Genomic DNA, 19,370 nt, shown 5'->3' on the forward strand with positions numbered 1-19,370 from the left:
CAATGCTTCGTATTTATTTTGTTCTATCGCTTTCTTTTCTTTCTCGTGGTTCTCTCTCTCTCTCTCTCGCTGTAGGAAATCAACTACGATTCACCGCGGGGCGGTGTGTCGGTCATCACGGAGAAGGGTGAAACGACAACCTCCTACCTGCTAATACAGCGGGCCCGAACGACGGACACCGGCAAGTACGTCTGCTCACCGTCGAATGCCGATCCTTCCACGATCAACGTACACATCCTTAATGGTAAGTGCGCCTTCATCACTCTCACTCCGGTGTAGGTTCGTTTTTTAATAACGTTTTGCTTTTCTTTTTTCTCCACTTCCATTTGAACTTTAAAGGGGAACATCCGGCGGCGATGCAACATGCCGGACAGCTTCGGATAGGAGATCCACTGTACGTGTTCGTCCTCTGGCTGATTAGCTATCTGTTCGGACGGCGATGAAAGTCGGCAGTTCCGGGCAAGTAGTGCAAACCACGGATGGTGCAAGGGCACACAGCTACACCCTCAGTTTGGCCGCCAATTGTATCCTTCAGATACACACAAACAGTCGCAGACCCGGGGTGCACGTTGCACATCAAAGTGTGGCACACAAATTAGAGCTAATTAGATTAAATGTGCCAGTTGACCAATGGTTCGGTGGGCAGACGAACTGGAAGTGGCAGCAAGTGAAGCAGAGGGTACTGTGACACTGGGTGTGTGTAGGATAAATTAATTTGCGGTATTCAAATGCGGCCAAACGATTGCGGGGAAAATATTGTTCACGTCCAGGCACACACTCACGCGCCGACCCGTGTGTCACACCGATTGGCGCTAAATGACGAAATGAGCAGTTACTAATCATGCCAATAATGGTCGATTTGATGAAACGGCGTACGTCGAGGGCTGGCAGCATAATTAGTCCGCAAGAGCGTTTACTGCCCTGTTTTTTGCCGTTGTTGTTGAGTGACATTTCATGAGGTTGGCATATTTGCATACCTTTCTCGTTTGGTTTGATTGCTTTCGATTTTTATTTCGTCTGAGGGTAAAAAAGAGGTGGTGAAGAATTGATAAGCACACAGATTGAAATGTATTTATTGAATCGGTTTTTGTTTCGTTACGTTTGTGGTTTATTGCAATCCATTAAATCGGGTTGGATAAAAATAGAAAATAATATGTTGTGGAATTTATAAACAAAACGATTTGCTGAAAGCTACAAACATTCTCACCCGATGTATGACAACCCGATGTTTTTATTTCATGTTAAAAAGTCATTCGTTTTTTGTGTGATGGAATTTTCTATTTGCACTGTAAAAGTTTCTTTGTTTTATAAATGGCAAAACATTGACCGGGAATTTTAATAACCGCCGTTTGGGAGTGCCCGGAGATGAACGAGTGAGCGATAAATGACCGCAACAGATGATACACATAGCTCGCTGGAAAGGTTTTACGTTTTTGATAACTCAAGCATCTAATGTCCAACATCCTCGGCCTGCCATGCGGTCGCGAGGTAATGGTGGTCAAAAGGGTTGTTTTAGGTAAATGAATAATAAAAGCGAAACACTAATGTATAAAAAGATTCAATTTTATAACGTTTTCTGGGTGTCTTTTGCTTTTCTAACGAGAAAGAAATTTAAATGAAACTTTGGGATGGTGGAATCTATTGCCTGTGTTACATCTGATTTTATTTTTGTAAATGTGGTTAAAAATTACTTATTGGAGTTATTCGGGGTTATCACAGCTCGTGGTCAACTGCAGAATCCCTGTCGAATATCACAGCCTGATCATGTGGTCAGCCTTGACAATATTGTCGAGCTGGATTGTTCGGTGGCTTTTCCAGGCCATATAAGCTAGATTATAGGTTATCTATTTCACCACTAAATAGTGAGGAGGATGTGACGAACAAATACAAATAATAATCTTGAATATTATTCTTAATGACTTCATGAGTCCTAGACCGTGTGAAGTGAACATACTTTGGTGAAACCTTCTTTTTCTTCCTTGGCGCTACAACCTCGAGAGGTCTCGGCCTGCCATTCTGTCTTTCTGTGACTTAATTTTACCCGTAGTAAAGTAGTCAGCCCGGGGCGGTCCGGTGGCCGAGGCGACAGCGGCGCCGGTCTTCACACGGCAGGGCCGGGGTTCAAATCCCTTCCAGACCCGCCTCCCCGTACGTAAGGCTGACTTCTTTGCTACGGGTAAAACTAAGTCACAGAACGCCAGCAATGGCAGGCCGAGACCTCTCGAGGTTGTAGTGCCAAGGAGGAAGAAGAAGAAGAAAGTAGTCAGCCCTACGCACGAGGAGACAGTCTAGATAGGATATGAGCAACGGTCCTGCCGTGTAAGGGCCGGCGCCGTTATCGCCTCGGCCACCGGACCGCCCCCAACCATTTTGGTGAAACCACTGTCTATGTTGTCTTGTGCCGTACCTACATCGTCACTATAAATGTTCAAAACTATTCTTGGAAGATGAGTCTTAGGTTTTCACCTTTTTGCATTTGCACGAAGCCTTTAATGAGGCCTTTTTTTCTTGACATTTCAAGATATACGTGCTATGTTTGTATATTTGAGTAAATCTAAGCACATTTTGGAAGAAAATCATGCTTGTCTAAATTTCAATTTTATACAGATTTGTAAGTTTTAATTTCTGGATGGTTGGTTTATAGGGAATCTCGTGGCATCTGTTTCCTTCAAATTTCTCATAATACTCTTCATAGCTTGCCAGTGATTCTCTGCAGGTGACTGCTGAAATCTTCCCATGCAAGCAACAGAGTAGCATAGGTCAGGTCACACGCACAATATCTGATATGGCCTGTTAACTCAACATGCACTCTTCAATTGAAGGCCTAATTCCATGGGACTCTTCGTAGAATTGCATTGCTACATTCCCAAAGTAGCTACCACCCGTAACAGCTAGTGTACACCACAGTCTCGGTTTTACTTTACTCGCATTCCATAGAAAAAACTTCGTTCATCCAGATTGTTCCAGACCATAGAGCGGTTTTTGAAGTTTGCATACAATATCTGGTCTCCCCTGCACACCTCGAGGTACTTCTATGCAGAGATCTTCTTTCAAAATTCCACAGAGGAAAGCCGTCTTTTATATTCATGTGGTGTACGTGGAACCCAAGATAAATAGCAATGGCTAGTACAGCTAGAACCGTAGACAGCCTAGAGACAGGTGCAGCTGTACGTGTCTTCAAAATCGATTCCCGGAAGGTGGAGGAAACCTTTGAGTACCAAACGCGCTTAAGTCTTACTTGCAACAATACCATTTAATTGCTCCACGAATAGTTTTGTTTTTCTTGAAACCAATGATTCTTGGTATTATAAAACACTCAATCAATCAATTTTTATTCACTTTATGCAACAAAAATATCATCACGAATTTGTGTACAAACAAAATAATTGTTCATCAGCTCGAGTGTTAGATCGTCTACGAATCTCCACCTATTCAATCCTTCAAGAAATAGCACCACAAAAGCATCCTTCAAATCGTTTTCCTTGTTTTTTTTTCCTACGATTAACCAACACACGCCTTTCGGTCGCTTATCGAGGTACAAACGACGTGTCGAAAACACTTCACGATCGTGTGTAATTCCAACCTGGCACTTCCTTGACGAACCATCCGGCACGATGCACACCTTGCCCCACTCGAAAGATGAATTCATCCTCAGCCACCCCACACACGCACACTCACTCACCGTGCACACAATACAAGCACTTAGCCGTTGTAATGGTTCGGAAGTAATTTCGATGTTTTCCGGTTGGTTGAAATTAACCTTCGTTCGCCTCAAACCCCAGCCTCCACACCGTCAGACGCCACCCGAACGAGGGTTGTGGTGATGCTTGGAGAGCATCCATATGTTATGCTTTCATTTCTGCACCTTTTATTCACCACTACGGTCGCTGGCGGTGGTTTGAGATTGTGGGCACCACGGCGTACACAGGCGACGGTGGTGAGGGTGTCAAAGAAAAATATATTATACGACAAAATCGTACACACAATGGTGAGCCGTACACGGGTGGTGGCAGGATAAGAAGGATTTTCACCGTTCGTCTAACTGGATCTGTATGACGACGGCGTGTGGCTGTGTTGTATCCGTCGTACGACCGGTTTCGGGACCGTTCCGGTTCGTTGTTCGCCAAACGGAATGAGATCGCAAACGATATTGGGTCACCGAGGTGACAAGAATATGGGGGGGAGAGCTTTGGGTGAGTTAAAAAGGGAAGTCGGCTGCTTGGGTGTGCGGTGCGGACGACACCTTTTCCTGTGGTAGATCGCAGTAACATGGCTTAATTAAGATTGCCACCATCGGGGTTGGAATATTGAAGGACCAATGAAGGGCAAGAACAAGCTAAGGAAAACGTAGAAAACTCTCTCCAGAGAAGCAGGACAATATTTTGAGATGCGGGTTGCTGTATTTTGACATGTCCACTTTTCTCTTAGTGGAAAATCAACCACTATTTTCTATGTTTTCTTCTCAAGAAAATTGGTAACCTGTTGTTTGAAGGTCCTTCAAAACGATTTCGTTGCACAGTGAAAACAAACACACCGATCAAGCATTTCCAGCTGGTGACAGCTGGCCAGCCGCCACGTGTTCGTTTGAAATTGAAAGAAAACTTTGTTTTCGATGAGTTTGTTTTCGAACGATTCTTTGCCTGACCAAACATCGACCAAAATGTTCCTTTCACTGGTGCGCTTGTTGATGGTCAGAAGAATTGAAATAAAACAGACAACTAATTTTCCACCTCATTGCTTCGGAAAATGCGAGGCCTTCGTATAGGAAAGGTTCAAAGTAATATCGAGTAGGTGCCACCTGCTCGCATGGGGCAGACCAAAAGCGTTCTCTAGGCAGTGCGAAGCAAAGTGCTTCTCCCTTTCTTATGCATAGAAAAATCGCCGAGCTCAAGCATACGAATCAGCATTTCTTCGATAAGAGACAAATTGTGTGATTTGACATGAGCGTTTGTTTCTTCCCTTTTTTGCTTGTAATTTCATGATCCGTTTGGTACGGTCCGTTACGATCGGGTGACTGGTGGCTGCTAAGCAGCATTTACTGCTGACATCGAGATTGACAAAGCGTAGAGTTTGAAGCGATGAAATTGGACATGCAAATTTGTTGCTAGCAGCTTGATGAGGTTTGATGCTGGCACGGTTGGCGTGCCAACAGATTGTAGTGGTGCAATGTTTTTAAAATCTCAACGCCAACACTTTTCGTGATGAGATCTTATTCTGGGCAAAGTTAGAAAGTGAGACGCATGTGGGAGATGAGGTATAGGAATGGGGTTTTCTTTAGAGGGAATGACTTGAAGTTAAATAAGATTTGATATGAATTTTAAATATTGTTCCATATGTGCAGACAAAAAGATTCCTTTAGAAATTTTTTCTTTCATTGCTTATACCGGGCACATCAATATAATGTTTCATTGAAACAATATTTTCAATTACTCAAGGTCAATAATAATTTTAAAAAATCAATTTTCAATGTCAATACATATATTGTTGTAAAGCTTTCTTATTTCCTTAGCTTTATAGCATCTGCATCCATCCAATAAGCTTGCTATAAATGTGCTATAATGAAGCACCATCCTTAAACTTGCCCACAACCTCAGCTTTGAGAGCTTTATCGTTAGTACACCCTTCTTGCGCACAAGAAAATGGGAAAGCTCAATCCTTTTCCCGAGGTTTCCTTCATTAAGCTTTAAGAGAGAGAATTTTCTTTTGAGAGAGATACAGTAAGGCCACGATATTGTGAAAATTATTTTTGAATATGTGCAATAACATGATTTATGATGTTTTCGAGATTAAGTGAATGACGTGGTAAGTTTAATGCAATCGGCTTTAGCAAATTATTAGTTACATTTACATTTAAAAACTCATTTAAGGAGCTTTTCATATCTGTTAGTCATAGTGGAATATTTTCATAATATGCTTCATTTATTTTTTGTTTACTTTTTTAGATTATTTAAATGTTTTTAAATCGAAAATATAGCAATACGGCCAGGCCGTTCTTTATGAATAAAAAAAAAAAATCGAAAATATGCTTGTTTTCGTAGAAGTCTTAATAGTTTTTGTATCTTCTGAATTATGTCAAATCTTACACTAGTTAATTGTAGATTTCTAATTGAATAAATAATATTAGATATCCAAAGACGACGAAACAATCTGAAATTATACATAGGTAGTATTAAAATATCAAAAGTCCTTTTCCACTGGCCTTTTCAAGTTTTGTTTCACTTGTACCTTGACTGTTTTGAATGTCCTTTAAATTTTCACGTTAATCGCTCAATTTAATTAAGTGTTTACGGCTGCCCCCTATGTAGGTCAAGCAGCTTTACAACTACACTTGCATCCCCTTCCGGAAAGCTGTAACCTTAAACAGACGCCCAGATCAACGATGACTTCCGCTTAAGGTGCACCACCACCACCATTTTGTAGCACGCTCATCAGCACGTGCGCAGCATTAGCATTAGTGTGAATCAGTAACAGGCGCTTAGAATGGTGTGTTGTGTTTTTTCCTTCAGTTTTCTTTTTGTAAGAAATTGTTACGGATTGTTACGTGGAGCCAGGTTTACGCTAAACAACAGCAAAGCACACACAAAAAAAAAAAAGACTTTAGAACCACAGCGTGCTGTTTGTAAAACGCAGCCGTCACAACCGGCAGCAAAAGCACGGACGGCTTAAAAAATGCGCTCACCGTCCCTTCCATCTAAACCCCTGCCGCAACGAACGGCACCAGAGCGACATTCGTTCCGATTTTACCACATTCTGTTGCAGATTATCGGCTGTGAAGTGTTATCGGGATCATTTCGTTCAAGCGAACGATGGAATAGAAATGACCATGGTTGCAACGGCACACGGAAACACCCAGGAAACGACACGTTTCGCTGGCTCGACGGTGGTTTTGTTGGCTGACGGTACGGGTCGCCTGTCGTTCGGTCGTTTGCGTTGACGGCCATTCCGTGAGATTGTTTGCGCTCAATGACCGAAGAAACACAACACACTACGGCACACGACGGCCAACGGGCGCACATAGGAAATAAGATCACGCTCACGTCAGCATAAGAATATGAGCCATTGTTCGGTGCTGCACCACCACGCTCGGTACGTCGGTCGGTGCCTTAGTGCTTAGTGGGATTTTCCTTCCCCGCTGCCCGTACGAGGGGTTTTGTTTTCCGAGCCGATATCGGTGTGGGAAAATGCTGCTTTGCCGCTATTACTAACAGGCGATTATTATCGCAGGGAAATAATCGAAAGCCGCACCATTACAGCTGGGACTAGGGTAACACAGAAACACACAGCCCGCGTACGCTCGCACATCCTCGTTTGGTGTGGAGATGTGTTCGATGCAGATATGCATACGATTTGAATGCTGTGATTTCTTCCATTGCGCTATCTTTCGGTTATGGTTAGTGCGCTTGTTTAGCATTGCACATGCTAGGCTAGTTCTCATCTACCAAATGGCGATCGTGTTTCGAATTATGCTACAAAACACCAGGCGTCTCCATGGAGGTTTCGCAGTTCGAGTTTTAGGGCGACTTTAATGGGTATTGATTTCCGTTTTCGGGGTAAAACAGATTTTGTGCTGGGAAAATCCTCAAAATGAACTATATCTTCGTCAGTAAAAATGTAAAATAGTACTGAATCGAATGAAGATTCTCCTAGGTAATAAATGAATTGAACATATTATCAAGATTAACATCCAAAATCCGTTAAATAAATGAAAAAATATATTATTTTTATGAACCTGAGTAGCATTTCATAAATTATTCAAAGTCCAAGGAAAGCTTAAATCATGAAACTACTAACAAGTCACAAAGAACCAGGCGTCTCCATTACTTGGCTCATTATGAAGTGAATTATTTTTTATCGCCTTTATTCAAACATTTCTCCATCTACCTTTATTGTTGTTACAGGTTCAATCACTTCAATAGAATTGTTTTCCATCGAACTAATAATCTACTAATTAATTTAAGCAGCTTAGGAACAAATTTTCCCAATTGATTCATTCCGTGTAATTGATTATTGCTCGTCAACGATTGCTTACACCGCACAACCTGCACCCAACCATAACGTCAATCGACAAACACATTTATCACATCCCAGTATCGCAAAACGCAACGAAATACGGTAGGTGGATGGAAAAAAAAAACATTCTACGAAACATATTTATTTTATGCTTCGGTTAAACATAAACTTGACCGTTTTATTGTCCGGGCTCCGGTTCGCACCCGTGCGCCAGGCACTCATTTTTATGAAGCCATCATTTGCGCCAACCAACCATGACACCGACGATGGCATCGCGTTTGGCAATCCGCATTGAGCGTTCAGTGTCAGGTGAATTGTTGTTGTCATTACCGGAGGACATGTCTTCCCTGGTGCCATGGTTCGCTGGCGGCAGCCAGGACATTCAGGTGACACACACTCGCATGCGTTTGTATGTGTGGCTGTGTGGGAATTTTATGCTTTTTATTCCGTTTATCTCATTGCTGTCTGCCACGGTTGGAGTCGATTTGTCGAATGATTCTTTTGTTTGCTTTTGTTTTAAGCATGGGGTAACGTTGGCTCCCTGCAAGCAATAAAATGTCCCGAGGTGCAGGTAGTTGGGCAAACGGGATGGTGGACAAACAGTGCGCCACCATCATCATCATCACCACCACGGGGCAGTGGATTGATTTAGTGTATGGCTTTCGATGGTGGATAGGTCAAACGTTCCACGAGTACCATCCCTCTCCCTTTCTCACCGGTCTGTAATGAGTTGGTGTTAATTATCAATTTGTGGAAATTAATTCGAACGCGAATAAACATTTTAATATGCAACCTTTTCTTTTTTGTAGCTTTTTTTTGCCGCTGTTTCACTTGGTGTGGTGTGGATCGAAAAAACGAAATTAAACATGCGCTAATTAAATATTTGCCGCCATGCCAGGCCCGTAACTCTTCAATAGTAATGAAATGAACAGAAAAAAAAACCGGGGTGGAAGATTGGAATGAAGTTACAGAGATTGATAGTATCTATAATGCGAACGCTTTATACAAAAACTCAGCTGAAGGAATGGTGGGCGCGTTGGAATGTTTTGAGTTTGATTTAAAGAAATCAGTAAGAGAAACTTCCGCAACGATCTTCTTCAAGAGCAGTAAAGAGGTTTTATTTTATTTTTAAAACATACCATCATACCTACACTTCCTTTACGAGTGTGAAATAATGTATGGCGAAGTTAACAACGTTAATCAAAAGCTCATTTCTGGCGCAGAATGATCCATTCCCGGAGACACTTAAACAACAAATCAACAAATTTCCAGAATTTGTCACCACGCGAGAGTTGATTAGCTCATAAAATCCATAGTTCATAGCTCATTCCGTTCCGTTCAGTGCGTACAGACCAGTTTATGCCTTGGAAAAGGCAAACAGGTCGGGTTTTGCTTTACAACGCATTCCTTCAACAGTTCGGTTCCCGAGTCGCGCAGACCGCGAAACCAGCTGGCAGCCCAGCAATGGGCGCAATGCAATGCAAACCCATAACCATCCCTCAATCAGGCATGGATTTAAATTGCTGGCAGCACGTGAAAATTGAACGTTGAAGTTTTAGGATGAGGTTCGGGCGATAAAATTTTACCGCACATCGAGTAATGATCCGGGCTTCCCGCGAATAGGTGCTATATAGCTCGCTGGCACAATTGCTGGGAAAGAAGGCAAAAAAAACGCTTTCCTTTACACTCACACGTAAATGATACTGGAAAAGCAACTGGTGCTGCGGGTTCGGTTCTTCCGGGTTTTCCCGAGCCGGTGAAATGGTACGAAATTTGTGGTTTTTTGAGAGCAAACCGGGCTCGGAATGGGTTGGGCTATTACCGCGATTTTATAGTGCAATGAGGCCTGGAGGAAGTTTCAAATTGGACCATTACGCGAGCACCGACAGGGAAACGATTCTGTACGGGCGGTGGGTTCAATCCTTTCCGCCCGAGCAGCCCGGCGAACCATTTCGTTTGACGACTGTGATTTGACGCCGGATTATGATGCGGTTAACTGTGAGTGGCTTTATTAGTTGCTGGAAAAAAAGTTCGTATGGGAATTTTTTCTATTTACTTTAACTTGAATTTATGATTTTTTGAAACGTGAGAGCATAAATAAACTATGCCGAAGTCTGTCCTTTTGCTTGAAGTCACTCCAATTCAATTAAAAGCAAAAGTGTTTTTGTGTAAATTCACCTTTTTTAACCCGTCTGCATCGACAAAACTCATTTCAAGCCGGCGTGACAGTTGTTCATAGAACGGTACAGAAACAATCACGGTCAGCTCGTACCCCATTGAGCCTTTTTCGCAAGTGAACCTGATAATGGAAATCGTTTTCCATATCCCATCTCGCACACAATCAGTGTTTATAGCAAAAAACCACACCAGCCGTGTGTAAAAAAGAACTTCACACGGGACATTCAAAAAGGGTGAAAGTTTGCAATCGAATTAGAAATGGAATTGTGCAAAGTGAAATTGAATTGCATTTTATATGAAACTTTTAAAGCACACAAGCCGTCTGCTGGTCACTAAACGGTTTCGGTTGGGCAACGAGTGGCTGTTTTCGTTTTTTGAGTTCACGAAGGGGACCAAAGTTGGGGATTGTATATGATATCATATCAACGCAGTTTTGTTCGTATGGGACTGCTCTGAGATACTTTCAACTTGATCTTGCTTTTTCAGTTTAATAAGTTTTTGAACCTTAACAAACCGTTTTGCTATATCAATACGGTTGGGTCACCCTTAAAGAAGGAAATAATAATAATCTTATTGCTAGTTTAAAAAAAAAACAATTGAAAGAACTACGGACTGTTCAATTAAAGAATATCTGTTATTTTTATCCCAATACTTCAGCTACTAGCCGCATGGTGACGCTAAAGTCGTTTGAGGGACTTGTAGCGGATGTAAATTGAGCAGCTTTGGTTTCTAGCTGCATAGTTAATTGAAGTGAAGCCCATTTAACTTCACGAGAGAGAGAGAGAGAGGGGGAGAGAGGGAGAGAGAGGGAGAGAGAGGGAGAGAGAAGGAGAGAGAGAAAGGGAGAGAGAGTGAGAAAGAGAGAGAATGAAAGATAAAGAATATATTGACTATAGAGAGAAAGAGAGGGTGATTATGAGAGAGAGAGGGGTTAAAAATGATATAGAGAGAGAGAAAGAGAGAGAGAAAAAAAGAGAGTAAGAGTAAAAAAGCAAGCAGAAGAAAGAAGAAAGTGAAGGAAAACGAATGACGAATACAAGTGGAGCGAGACAGAATGAGAGAAAGAGAGAGAGAGAGAGATAGGGAGCTACAGAGTGAGAGAGTGGGAAAGAAAATCAAACAGCCAAATGAAAAATAAAACTTTTACAAAGATGGTGGGAGAGTTTAGAAGAGAAAAAGAGGGAGCAAAAGCGAGTGAAACAAAACGAAAACAACAATAAGCGAAAGACAAAAGAAAAAGCTAGGAAGAATGAAAACGAATCAAAATGAGAAAGTGAGAGAGAGAGAGTGTGAAAGAATAACAGAGAGGATGAACAAGTTAGAGAATGAGAGAGACAAAGAGAGAGAAAGAGAGCAAGAGAGACGGAGAGAGCGAGAAAAGACAGATATCAAGAGAGAAAAGAAAAGGAATGAACGTTAGAAAGCGAGGAAAAAGCACGAATACGAGAAGGATACAAAAAGAGAAGGAGAGAGAGAGAGGGGAAAGAGAGAGAATGAGAGAGGACGAGAGTGTAAGAGAAACAAAAAGTGAGAGAAGGAAAGAAAATAAGAAAGAACGCGTGACTGAGAAAGAGAGAGAGAGAGAGAGAGCGAGAGGGAGAGAGTAGAAGAGAGAATGAAAGAAAGAGAGTATCATTTTCTCTCTTTACATGAGAGAGAACAATTTACAATCTAATTAAAAATTTTAATAATTTATTTTGTAAAATAATGAAGCTCTCTGTGCCTTCATACACCAACCAATCATTTTGTTGTATTTACTTTGCAATTTTGCATACTTTATTTACCAACATTATCCGATGCTGATTGTATCAGCAGATCATGTTGCTAATTGGTACAGCTTACCTAAGGCGAGTTGAGCAAATTCATCAAAAAGCATGTTTATTTGCACTGCAATACATTGCCCAAGCTAGATAATTTTATCGTTCAGCATGGATCATGATGGTAATCGGTTGAAAGTACACAATCAGTTTACGTACAAACGTGCCAGTGCTTCGGGGCATTAACAACCATCCATTATCGCCTGGGCATGTGTAGCGGTGTGAGGGTGCATGCATAACAATCGGATTGTATTACCAACGCGTTTCTTAGTATTGCAATCCATCGAAACTTTTTGTTTGTGCTGTGTTGTGTACACGTGTACTGGTTTGAAGATGAAAAGGTTGTTATGGTTTTATTCGTGAGGTTTTAAAGAGAAATTTTAAAATTATTTATATCGTCTAGTAGCTATTTTTTTTTAAAACAACGAGAAAAGGACAATAAACATCCATACGCAGCAATGAAAATGCTTGTTGTGAAATGCTTATTGCATACTTTTAGGAGAAGCCAGATTAAAATTACTACAGGCTGCGTTTAAACTAAAAAAACGCCTTAAGCTATGCAATTTTGACATTATTTTCTCATTGTTTTAATTGTGGGAATAAAAATTACACAAAAAAAAAATGAAAATTGAATGGTATTTGGTCAAATTTGGCATTCAATAATGAAACAAAAAGCTTTTTGCCAACTCTCAAACTGCTTGGTTTTAAAAATGGCATGATCCACCGCGCTTTGAATCACAATTTGTAATGGTTGAACTACCACGAAGCCTATTTATTTTGAGCTCTTTTTGTATAAAAAATGTATCCTACTGCTTTGAACTGCTCCCTCCAGCTGAACCATCAACCTGATCCCAGAACGCCGTGGCAAATTTAACCAAAACCTCTGCTACGAGGACAGCCAGTGGCAGTCGCAGACCTATTCATACACACACTGACCCAAAACGTGAGCAGAGACCGTAATCCCGATGTTCGCCAGCAAACAATGTTACGCCATCCACTGCAAACCATCCGGTGCATTTGTTGCACTTCGCTCTGCATAATGCAGCAGCCCGGTTTTCTATTTCGGATGGGCGCCAGAAGGAAGAAAACAGGCCTGGGAAAATGAAAAGGGTTTTACTTCACGTGTGAATGTGCGAGAGCTTCACCGTGTTTTGGAGCCCGTGAGACACTCGCTCCCGGCTCAACCTTTCGCTTCAATCACACTTTTCACACACGGCCTGTGTGTGTGTGTGCGTGTGTGTCTCGGGGAAACATTATTTTCACCGTGCCTTTTTTTCTGTGCGTTCCCAAGTTCGCAGAATTGTGATACATTCTGTAACGATCGTTGCGCCATAACAAATCGGTTGCATTGTCATCCCTGACGAGCTTATGAAACGTGCATGCGTTACAAAGCATCCGTGTAGCTCTCGGTCTCGCTGGCTGATGGGTCCGAAACCCTGGTGGAGGTGGCATTTTTATAGTGTTCCCTCGCTTTTCCTTCCCCTTTTTCCACCCCACTCAGAGAGGACGTTGGCGCGTTGACGTTTACTTTCGTATATTTATTTATTTATTTATATCAGGCTCAACTCAATTTCGCTTCACTGGTTACGTTTTATAGCTCCGCCGGTCCGCTCCGTTTGCTCCCACGTCAGCAGGGATGGACCGTCGGGTGAAACAAATAGATCGCTAGCATGGTTCAATCGCAAAACTGTCCCTTCCACCCCCTCAAACCTCCCTTCATCAGGAGCCCGTGTTTCCTAGTAAACAGGGCCAGCCAACCATTTTCATTTTAGCATGCTAGCATGGGAAAAGCGGTTTGGAGTACTTTTTTGGGATTTTCCATCCCTCGTTTAGTGGCGGACGGGCGGACCGGTCATTGCTTTTGTTTGTTCCTTCTCCACGTCCTTTTTCTCCCTTTCGCCCTTCCAAAAACGGTGATGATCAACCGATGTGATCATTCGATATTCTGATGTGGACACATTTTTATCACTCTTTTATTTTATTGCCCCAGCATGGCGTCCGAGCTGCGCTGCGGGTGGATGAATAAAGCTCTCTCTCTCTCTCTCTCGCTCGCTCTCCTTCTCACTCATCTCGCACAGGCACTATTGTTGTGGAATATTTCGCGAAAACCATCCCCAAACCACTGGTGTTGGTCGCCGAGCCGAGCGATGATAGCCAGCTTTTGACAAATAATCTTCCCCCGCGGCAGGAGAGACAAGCAGAAGAGGTGATGAAGGGGGTCGGTTAGGAACTAAAAAGGAACCCCCATCGTTTTGCTGGCATTGTGCCGTTGATTGCGAGTGAGCTAAAGAAGGGGAGAGGAATCGGGGAACAAAAGGCCAGGCACGATGACACACTTGATTGTTCCTACGAATGGTAACAGAACGCCTCCATTTTGTTTGTTGCTGTTGTTTGTTTCTTTCCTATTTCTGGCGCGTTCTGTCCCATGCACTTGCATGAATCTTCTTGGCTGGTCTAAATGCGCCCTGACTCACACAGCGCACAATAGATGATTTGATCTAGTTTCTAGTAGATTTTCGTTTGGTGATGTAGATCGTCCGATACACGAGGGTGTATCGCTGGTTTGGTTTCAATAAAGTCGTTCCAGCGCTGGCGAGACCTGCAGCATCTGTGCTGAAGTCACCATTTCATATATTTGGCCATGGATTTTTGAGCTTTTTTTTCCTTCTTTTGCTCGTCAATATTGAACCGTTGAAATACTATCAGTCACGCGTGATGAGCGTGCTGGTTCGTTTGGGTGGATATCACAGCGGGCAATGTCTTTATTTTATAATCGATTCGTTCGGAAGTTGCTGTTATTGGTGGATTTATAGAAAAATATGGATATCCAAGTCTTGGAACGAATGAAACAGACCTGAATCATCATACTTTTGACACATCATATAATTAACAAGTTCATCGAGGCGCTGATGTGTTCAGGAATATAATTGACTCTTGCAGCTCCCTATAATCTAAGCACAAGCAAAGATCTTGTCCATTTTTTTCATTTCAAAGGATTGGTGAATATTGCAAACTTATTTATTTATTTTTATTTATAATTCCAGCATTACGGCATGACGCCGTATTGTCAACACCGCATGTGTTGACGATTACAAATTCACAAATATTAACAAGGCATTTCCTCCCTGTTATTCTGCCTTATCCCGGGCATGCTCGGTTGTCGGTGTGTATTGCAAACTTATATCAGAAAAGAAAATTTTATTTGCCAAGCATAACATTTTCGAAAATAATCGACGCATATAACGCTCTAGGTTTAGCAGTTAGTATCCTCATGACATTGACTTGATTGGAGTTCATGTAGTCTAAATCATAGTTTAAACGTATAGTCCTTCAAATGAATTTTAATATAAAATTCAAATAGGTTCAAATAAATTTGTATAACTCTAGCCTCGAGAGATCTTGATCGGTGATTTATGCCATTGTTTACATTTATTACATTCCATTTATCTTGATAATATTTGAGAAATTTGCTCTGACTTTCATCTATTTAAAATTTTGTGACATGAATATTAAGAACCAAATAAAAATAATATCGAATCTCTTGAAGTTTTCAATAGCTAACAGTTTTTAAGGTGATTGAAAAAAAAACACAAACATTATTATAAAAAATACGTACAAAAGGCCTAATATCTCATTAACCATTATTTATGTGCAAAAATCGTGTCGTAATCTTACAGAAACTAAGATTAAGGTCCAAACGTCTCATTCTTAAACAATTATAACATAAAAAGTTTCCTTATATACTGTTCCTTACCGTTTTTTTAAAAAAGCAAGGAATTTAGTAAATAACATGAACTCTTTCTTAAGTAAATTTGCTATAAACAGTAAACAGAACAATCCATGTGATGTCTTCCAAAGCGGCTTTCCCCCTCCAATGAAACGTAGCTGAAATCCTCACAAAACTGTAGTCGATGCAGCAAGTAAGTGCTATTTTCACGCTGTTTTCCCCAGCCCAATCTCACCTCGTAAAAAAAAAAATAAATACTCCCCAAGTAGGGTAAGTCCACCCATCACTCCATAAAATCTTAATTTAGCTCAATCGTTTCGCGCGCATAAAAGCCTCCATCGCATACCAAACACAGCCGAGAACGCCATGGAGGACGTGTTTCGGTGGACGAAAGCTGCTCACTTACAGCTGACCAAGCTGGACCGTGTTTTAATGAGATAAGTTATCAAACTAATTCTCACCCTCGCGTGAACGCGTGGTTGCGTGGTGACCTTTTCCGGAAGGGCGTGAGAGAGAAAGCGAGCGAGAATTTGGGTTATTGCGCTGCAATGCTACGCTCGATGTAGGGCACCGGGGAAACTCCAGGAGAAAAAAAATTATACCAGAAGGACACTTTAATATCGGTGGAAAATTGTGGCACCAAAAACCGAAACCAAATTTGCGCCATACTAATCCATAAGCATTAAAAATGGATGCACAATTGGATTACATGCTCGGTTGAAAGGTTAACCAAGCAAGATAGAATGCTGTGCTACACAGCAAAAATCTCTTTCTTCCTCACTCCACCAACGAAGGCACATGATAATCTTATTTTATATGCCTCCCCAAAGGTAATAAGCCTCCAAATATATATTCCAGCTAGGTGGAAGCGTAGGTATGGGCTTTTGGTTGACCGGTAAACCTCAATGAATGTTGCAATTATTGCAACCACAAGCTTATTCGCCTGCAAAAGCGACAGAATGCAACAGCACATTCCATCACGCACGGGAATTGGTTTCACATTCTTGCGTACGATTTGCAATAACAAAAAACCCTCTAATCTTCTTACCTACTCGGACACACTTTTCAATCACATAATTGAGTCCCATCGTTGGGAATGCAGTCATCCGTTAGCTTCGGCACATGAGGCACTACGCCTGACAGGTTCGATTAGAAAGTTGCCAAGCATGAAAGACATCTGATGACGTTTAATGTGTGTCGAGCCCATAAGTCGAAGCATGCCGTCCGACATCCCGGGGTTTGCTAATTGAATCGAATAACTAGCAATTAGGCCAGTCACGTGGAAACGATTCAAGATAGTGAGTGAGTAGAGAGTGAACCTTTTTTCCTTTTTCTTAGTCTCCCTATTGCTCTTAGGGACACAAAGTGTTTTGTGCCTGTGTGTTTCAATACAAGGTTGACGGGTGTAGGACAGTTCAAACTCGAGATGTACCGCTCGATTAATGAATTCCCCAGAAGTTCTTCGGCTGATGGTTTTGACAAATAATCAGCACCGGACAAAAATTGTCTTCAGAAAGTAACCGGGCCATCGAACAAGGGCACGTGGGGATGAGTTGTGAAGTCTGGTCTGGTTGACTGCTGGACAGGAACGACGGCTGCTGGACGGCTGGAATGTGTGCTTGTGGGATGCCATAAATTTAATTACCGTACAGATCATAAGCCACACCGAGTTGGTCCACCGAGTTGGGCACACTAGAGGAACACAGTGTAAGAGTTATGATTGTGAAAATAACTTCCTTCACCGGCAGACTGTCCCTGGCGTAGTATGCCGTCTCGCTTGCCTCGCTTTAAATAGCTTAAAACAAACGGAACTTTTCTCCACTACCCGGGGAAAAGCTCACAATATTGAGTCAAAGGACATAATAGGATAGTGCAAAAACAAAAAAAAAACCAAAAGAACAAACGCATGGGACAGGCCTTGGGAAAAGTTTTATGCTCTCTCCCCCTCGATGGTCTCTCCATGAGAAAGGGGCGGCGTATGGCGATGAACTATCCTTGTGGACAGTTACGTCCTGTGGGTAGCCCTGTGTTTGACATGTTTTCCGCTCGACCGGACTTCCACGTCCACCAGGCGAGTGGCCAGCTTCGGTTTCATTCTTTCTGCACCGCTGAACCTGACCCGGTTCAAACCTGCTTCCTGCACTCTGCACTAGTGCGACTCAAGCCAACTACTGCGTCAGCCAATTTTTTTTTTTTTGTAATTGTAGTGGCCTTCCGAGGACATATTTCGCAGGAATGCCGAGCGTTTTGTGCTTTCTTCTGCACGTTTCATTTGTTCTTTTATCTGCTAACGCACCGTGACAGGGAACGGAATCGTCGGAATCGATGGTACCGGTGTCTGTGTCGTGTACGGTCGCTGCTTTGTAACGGAGGGTTTGTGTTTTTATTTTCCTCGTGGCGGAGATTTCTTTTCAATGTTTCAATGAGAATTGACGGAAAATTAAGACATTAATTTTAACAGTTTGAGTTTTATTTTATTATAAAAATTAAAGCGGTAAGTAAAACCCATCTAGAAGAATAAACAAAATGGAGGTTATCTTGTATTGTTCATGACTTAACCACTTTTTAAGGTCCATGTCTGCCATTTCTGACTTTCTGTGACTTGATATTACCCGCAGCAAAGCGGTAAGTCATGCGTAAGGGGAGGTGGTCTGAATGGGATTTGAACCCAGGTCCTGCCGTGTGAAGATCTAAACCTAGATTTCATATTATGAACCTGTAAAAAAAATCTCAACCTACATGACCGGGATAAGGCAAATGATGAGGAGAAAATGTCTTTTTAATATTTGATTAATTTTTGGATTTTTTTTCCATAATTGAACTTGTTGGCTACAATATTGCATTTTCCATGTCCTAAATTAGAGGCCATCAGTAATAACTACGTAGTACTCTGCTTTTTGCCCTCTTTAATTAGACTTAACAAAACACACAAGCTTGCGCTTAGTCCATCGAATCCCGTTCATGCACAAACTGCAACGAACAGTATCATTGGATTGCAAACGGCTGTCTAAAAATGCACAACAGCCACTAAATACAATTCCAAGAATACCGTCGGATTTATCCCTTAACCCTGTTGGTGTTTTGCAATCGAAAAAACACATACACACATACATCGCCATACCCAAGGCTCGAAGCATTCCAGCATACGCTTAGTACGGCCGATTCAACATCTTTCCAGCCACACATCGGTACCACCGCAAAAGGGGAACGACGCCACCGAAAGGCAACCGGGTGCCGGGGGGGGGATGAAAACGAAATAAAGTTTACATTTATAACTGTCGTATTATCCGAATGCCGCGTGTGTCATTCGGGTTCGAATTTATACGTGCGATTACAGGCTCGAACCTACACCTACCTACATCGTACCCCTTGCAGGGATTTCGGTCGTACAAGGCGAACCTGGGAACCTAACTGGGTGGGAGAGGGGAAAACTCGATATTTGCCGTGTTAGCCCGGCGGCACACTGCTGCTGGATTTCCGTGCCGATGGTCCGTGGAGGCTTTGGTGTTGGCTTTTAAAATTCCCTCTCGCCGTGCCTGGTGCCTGGTGAAGGACCTCCATCGAAACCATCGAAACCACCGAAAGAAACGAACGCTAAACGAAATGGTTTAAGCGCTGATACAGTGCAAACAGGGGAA

The 19,370-nt window shown here is 42.1% G+C and overlaps 1 protein-coding gene across 3 annotated transcripts in view; it reads left to right on the top strand.

Annotated features, from left to right (window-relative positions):
* LOC118514646 (zwei Ig domain protein zig-8-like) overlaps positions 1-1,574 on the top strand; it is a 46,359-nt gene extending 44,785 nt beyond the window's left edge. For all 3 annotated transcript variants that reach the window (XM_036061672.1, XM_036061670.1, XM_036061671.1), the window contains 2 exons: positions 76-244; positions 340-1,574. In XM_036061672.1, coding sequence (XP_035917565.1) covers positions 76-244; positions 340-443 — 273 coding nt within the window. In that variant the 3' untranslated portion in view covers positions 444-1,574. The remainder of the gene's footprint in view (positions 1-75; positions 245-339) is intronic.
* The last annotated feature ends 17,796 nt before the right edge of the window (positions 1,575-19,370 follow it).

Source organism: Anopheles stephensi, chromosome 3 (assembly GCF_013141755.1).
Source record: "Anopheles stephensi strain Indian chromosome 3, UCI_ANSTEP_V1.0, whole genome shotgun sequence".
Lineage (NCBI taxonomy): Eukaryota > Metazoa > Arthropoda > Insecta > Diptera > Culicidae > Anopheles > Anopheles stephensi.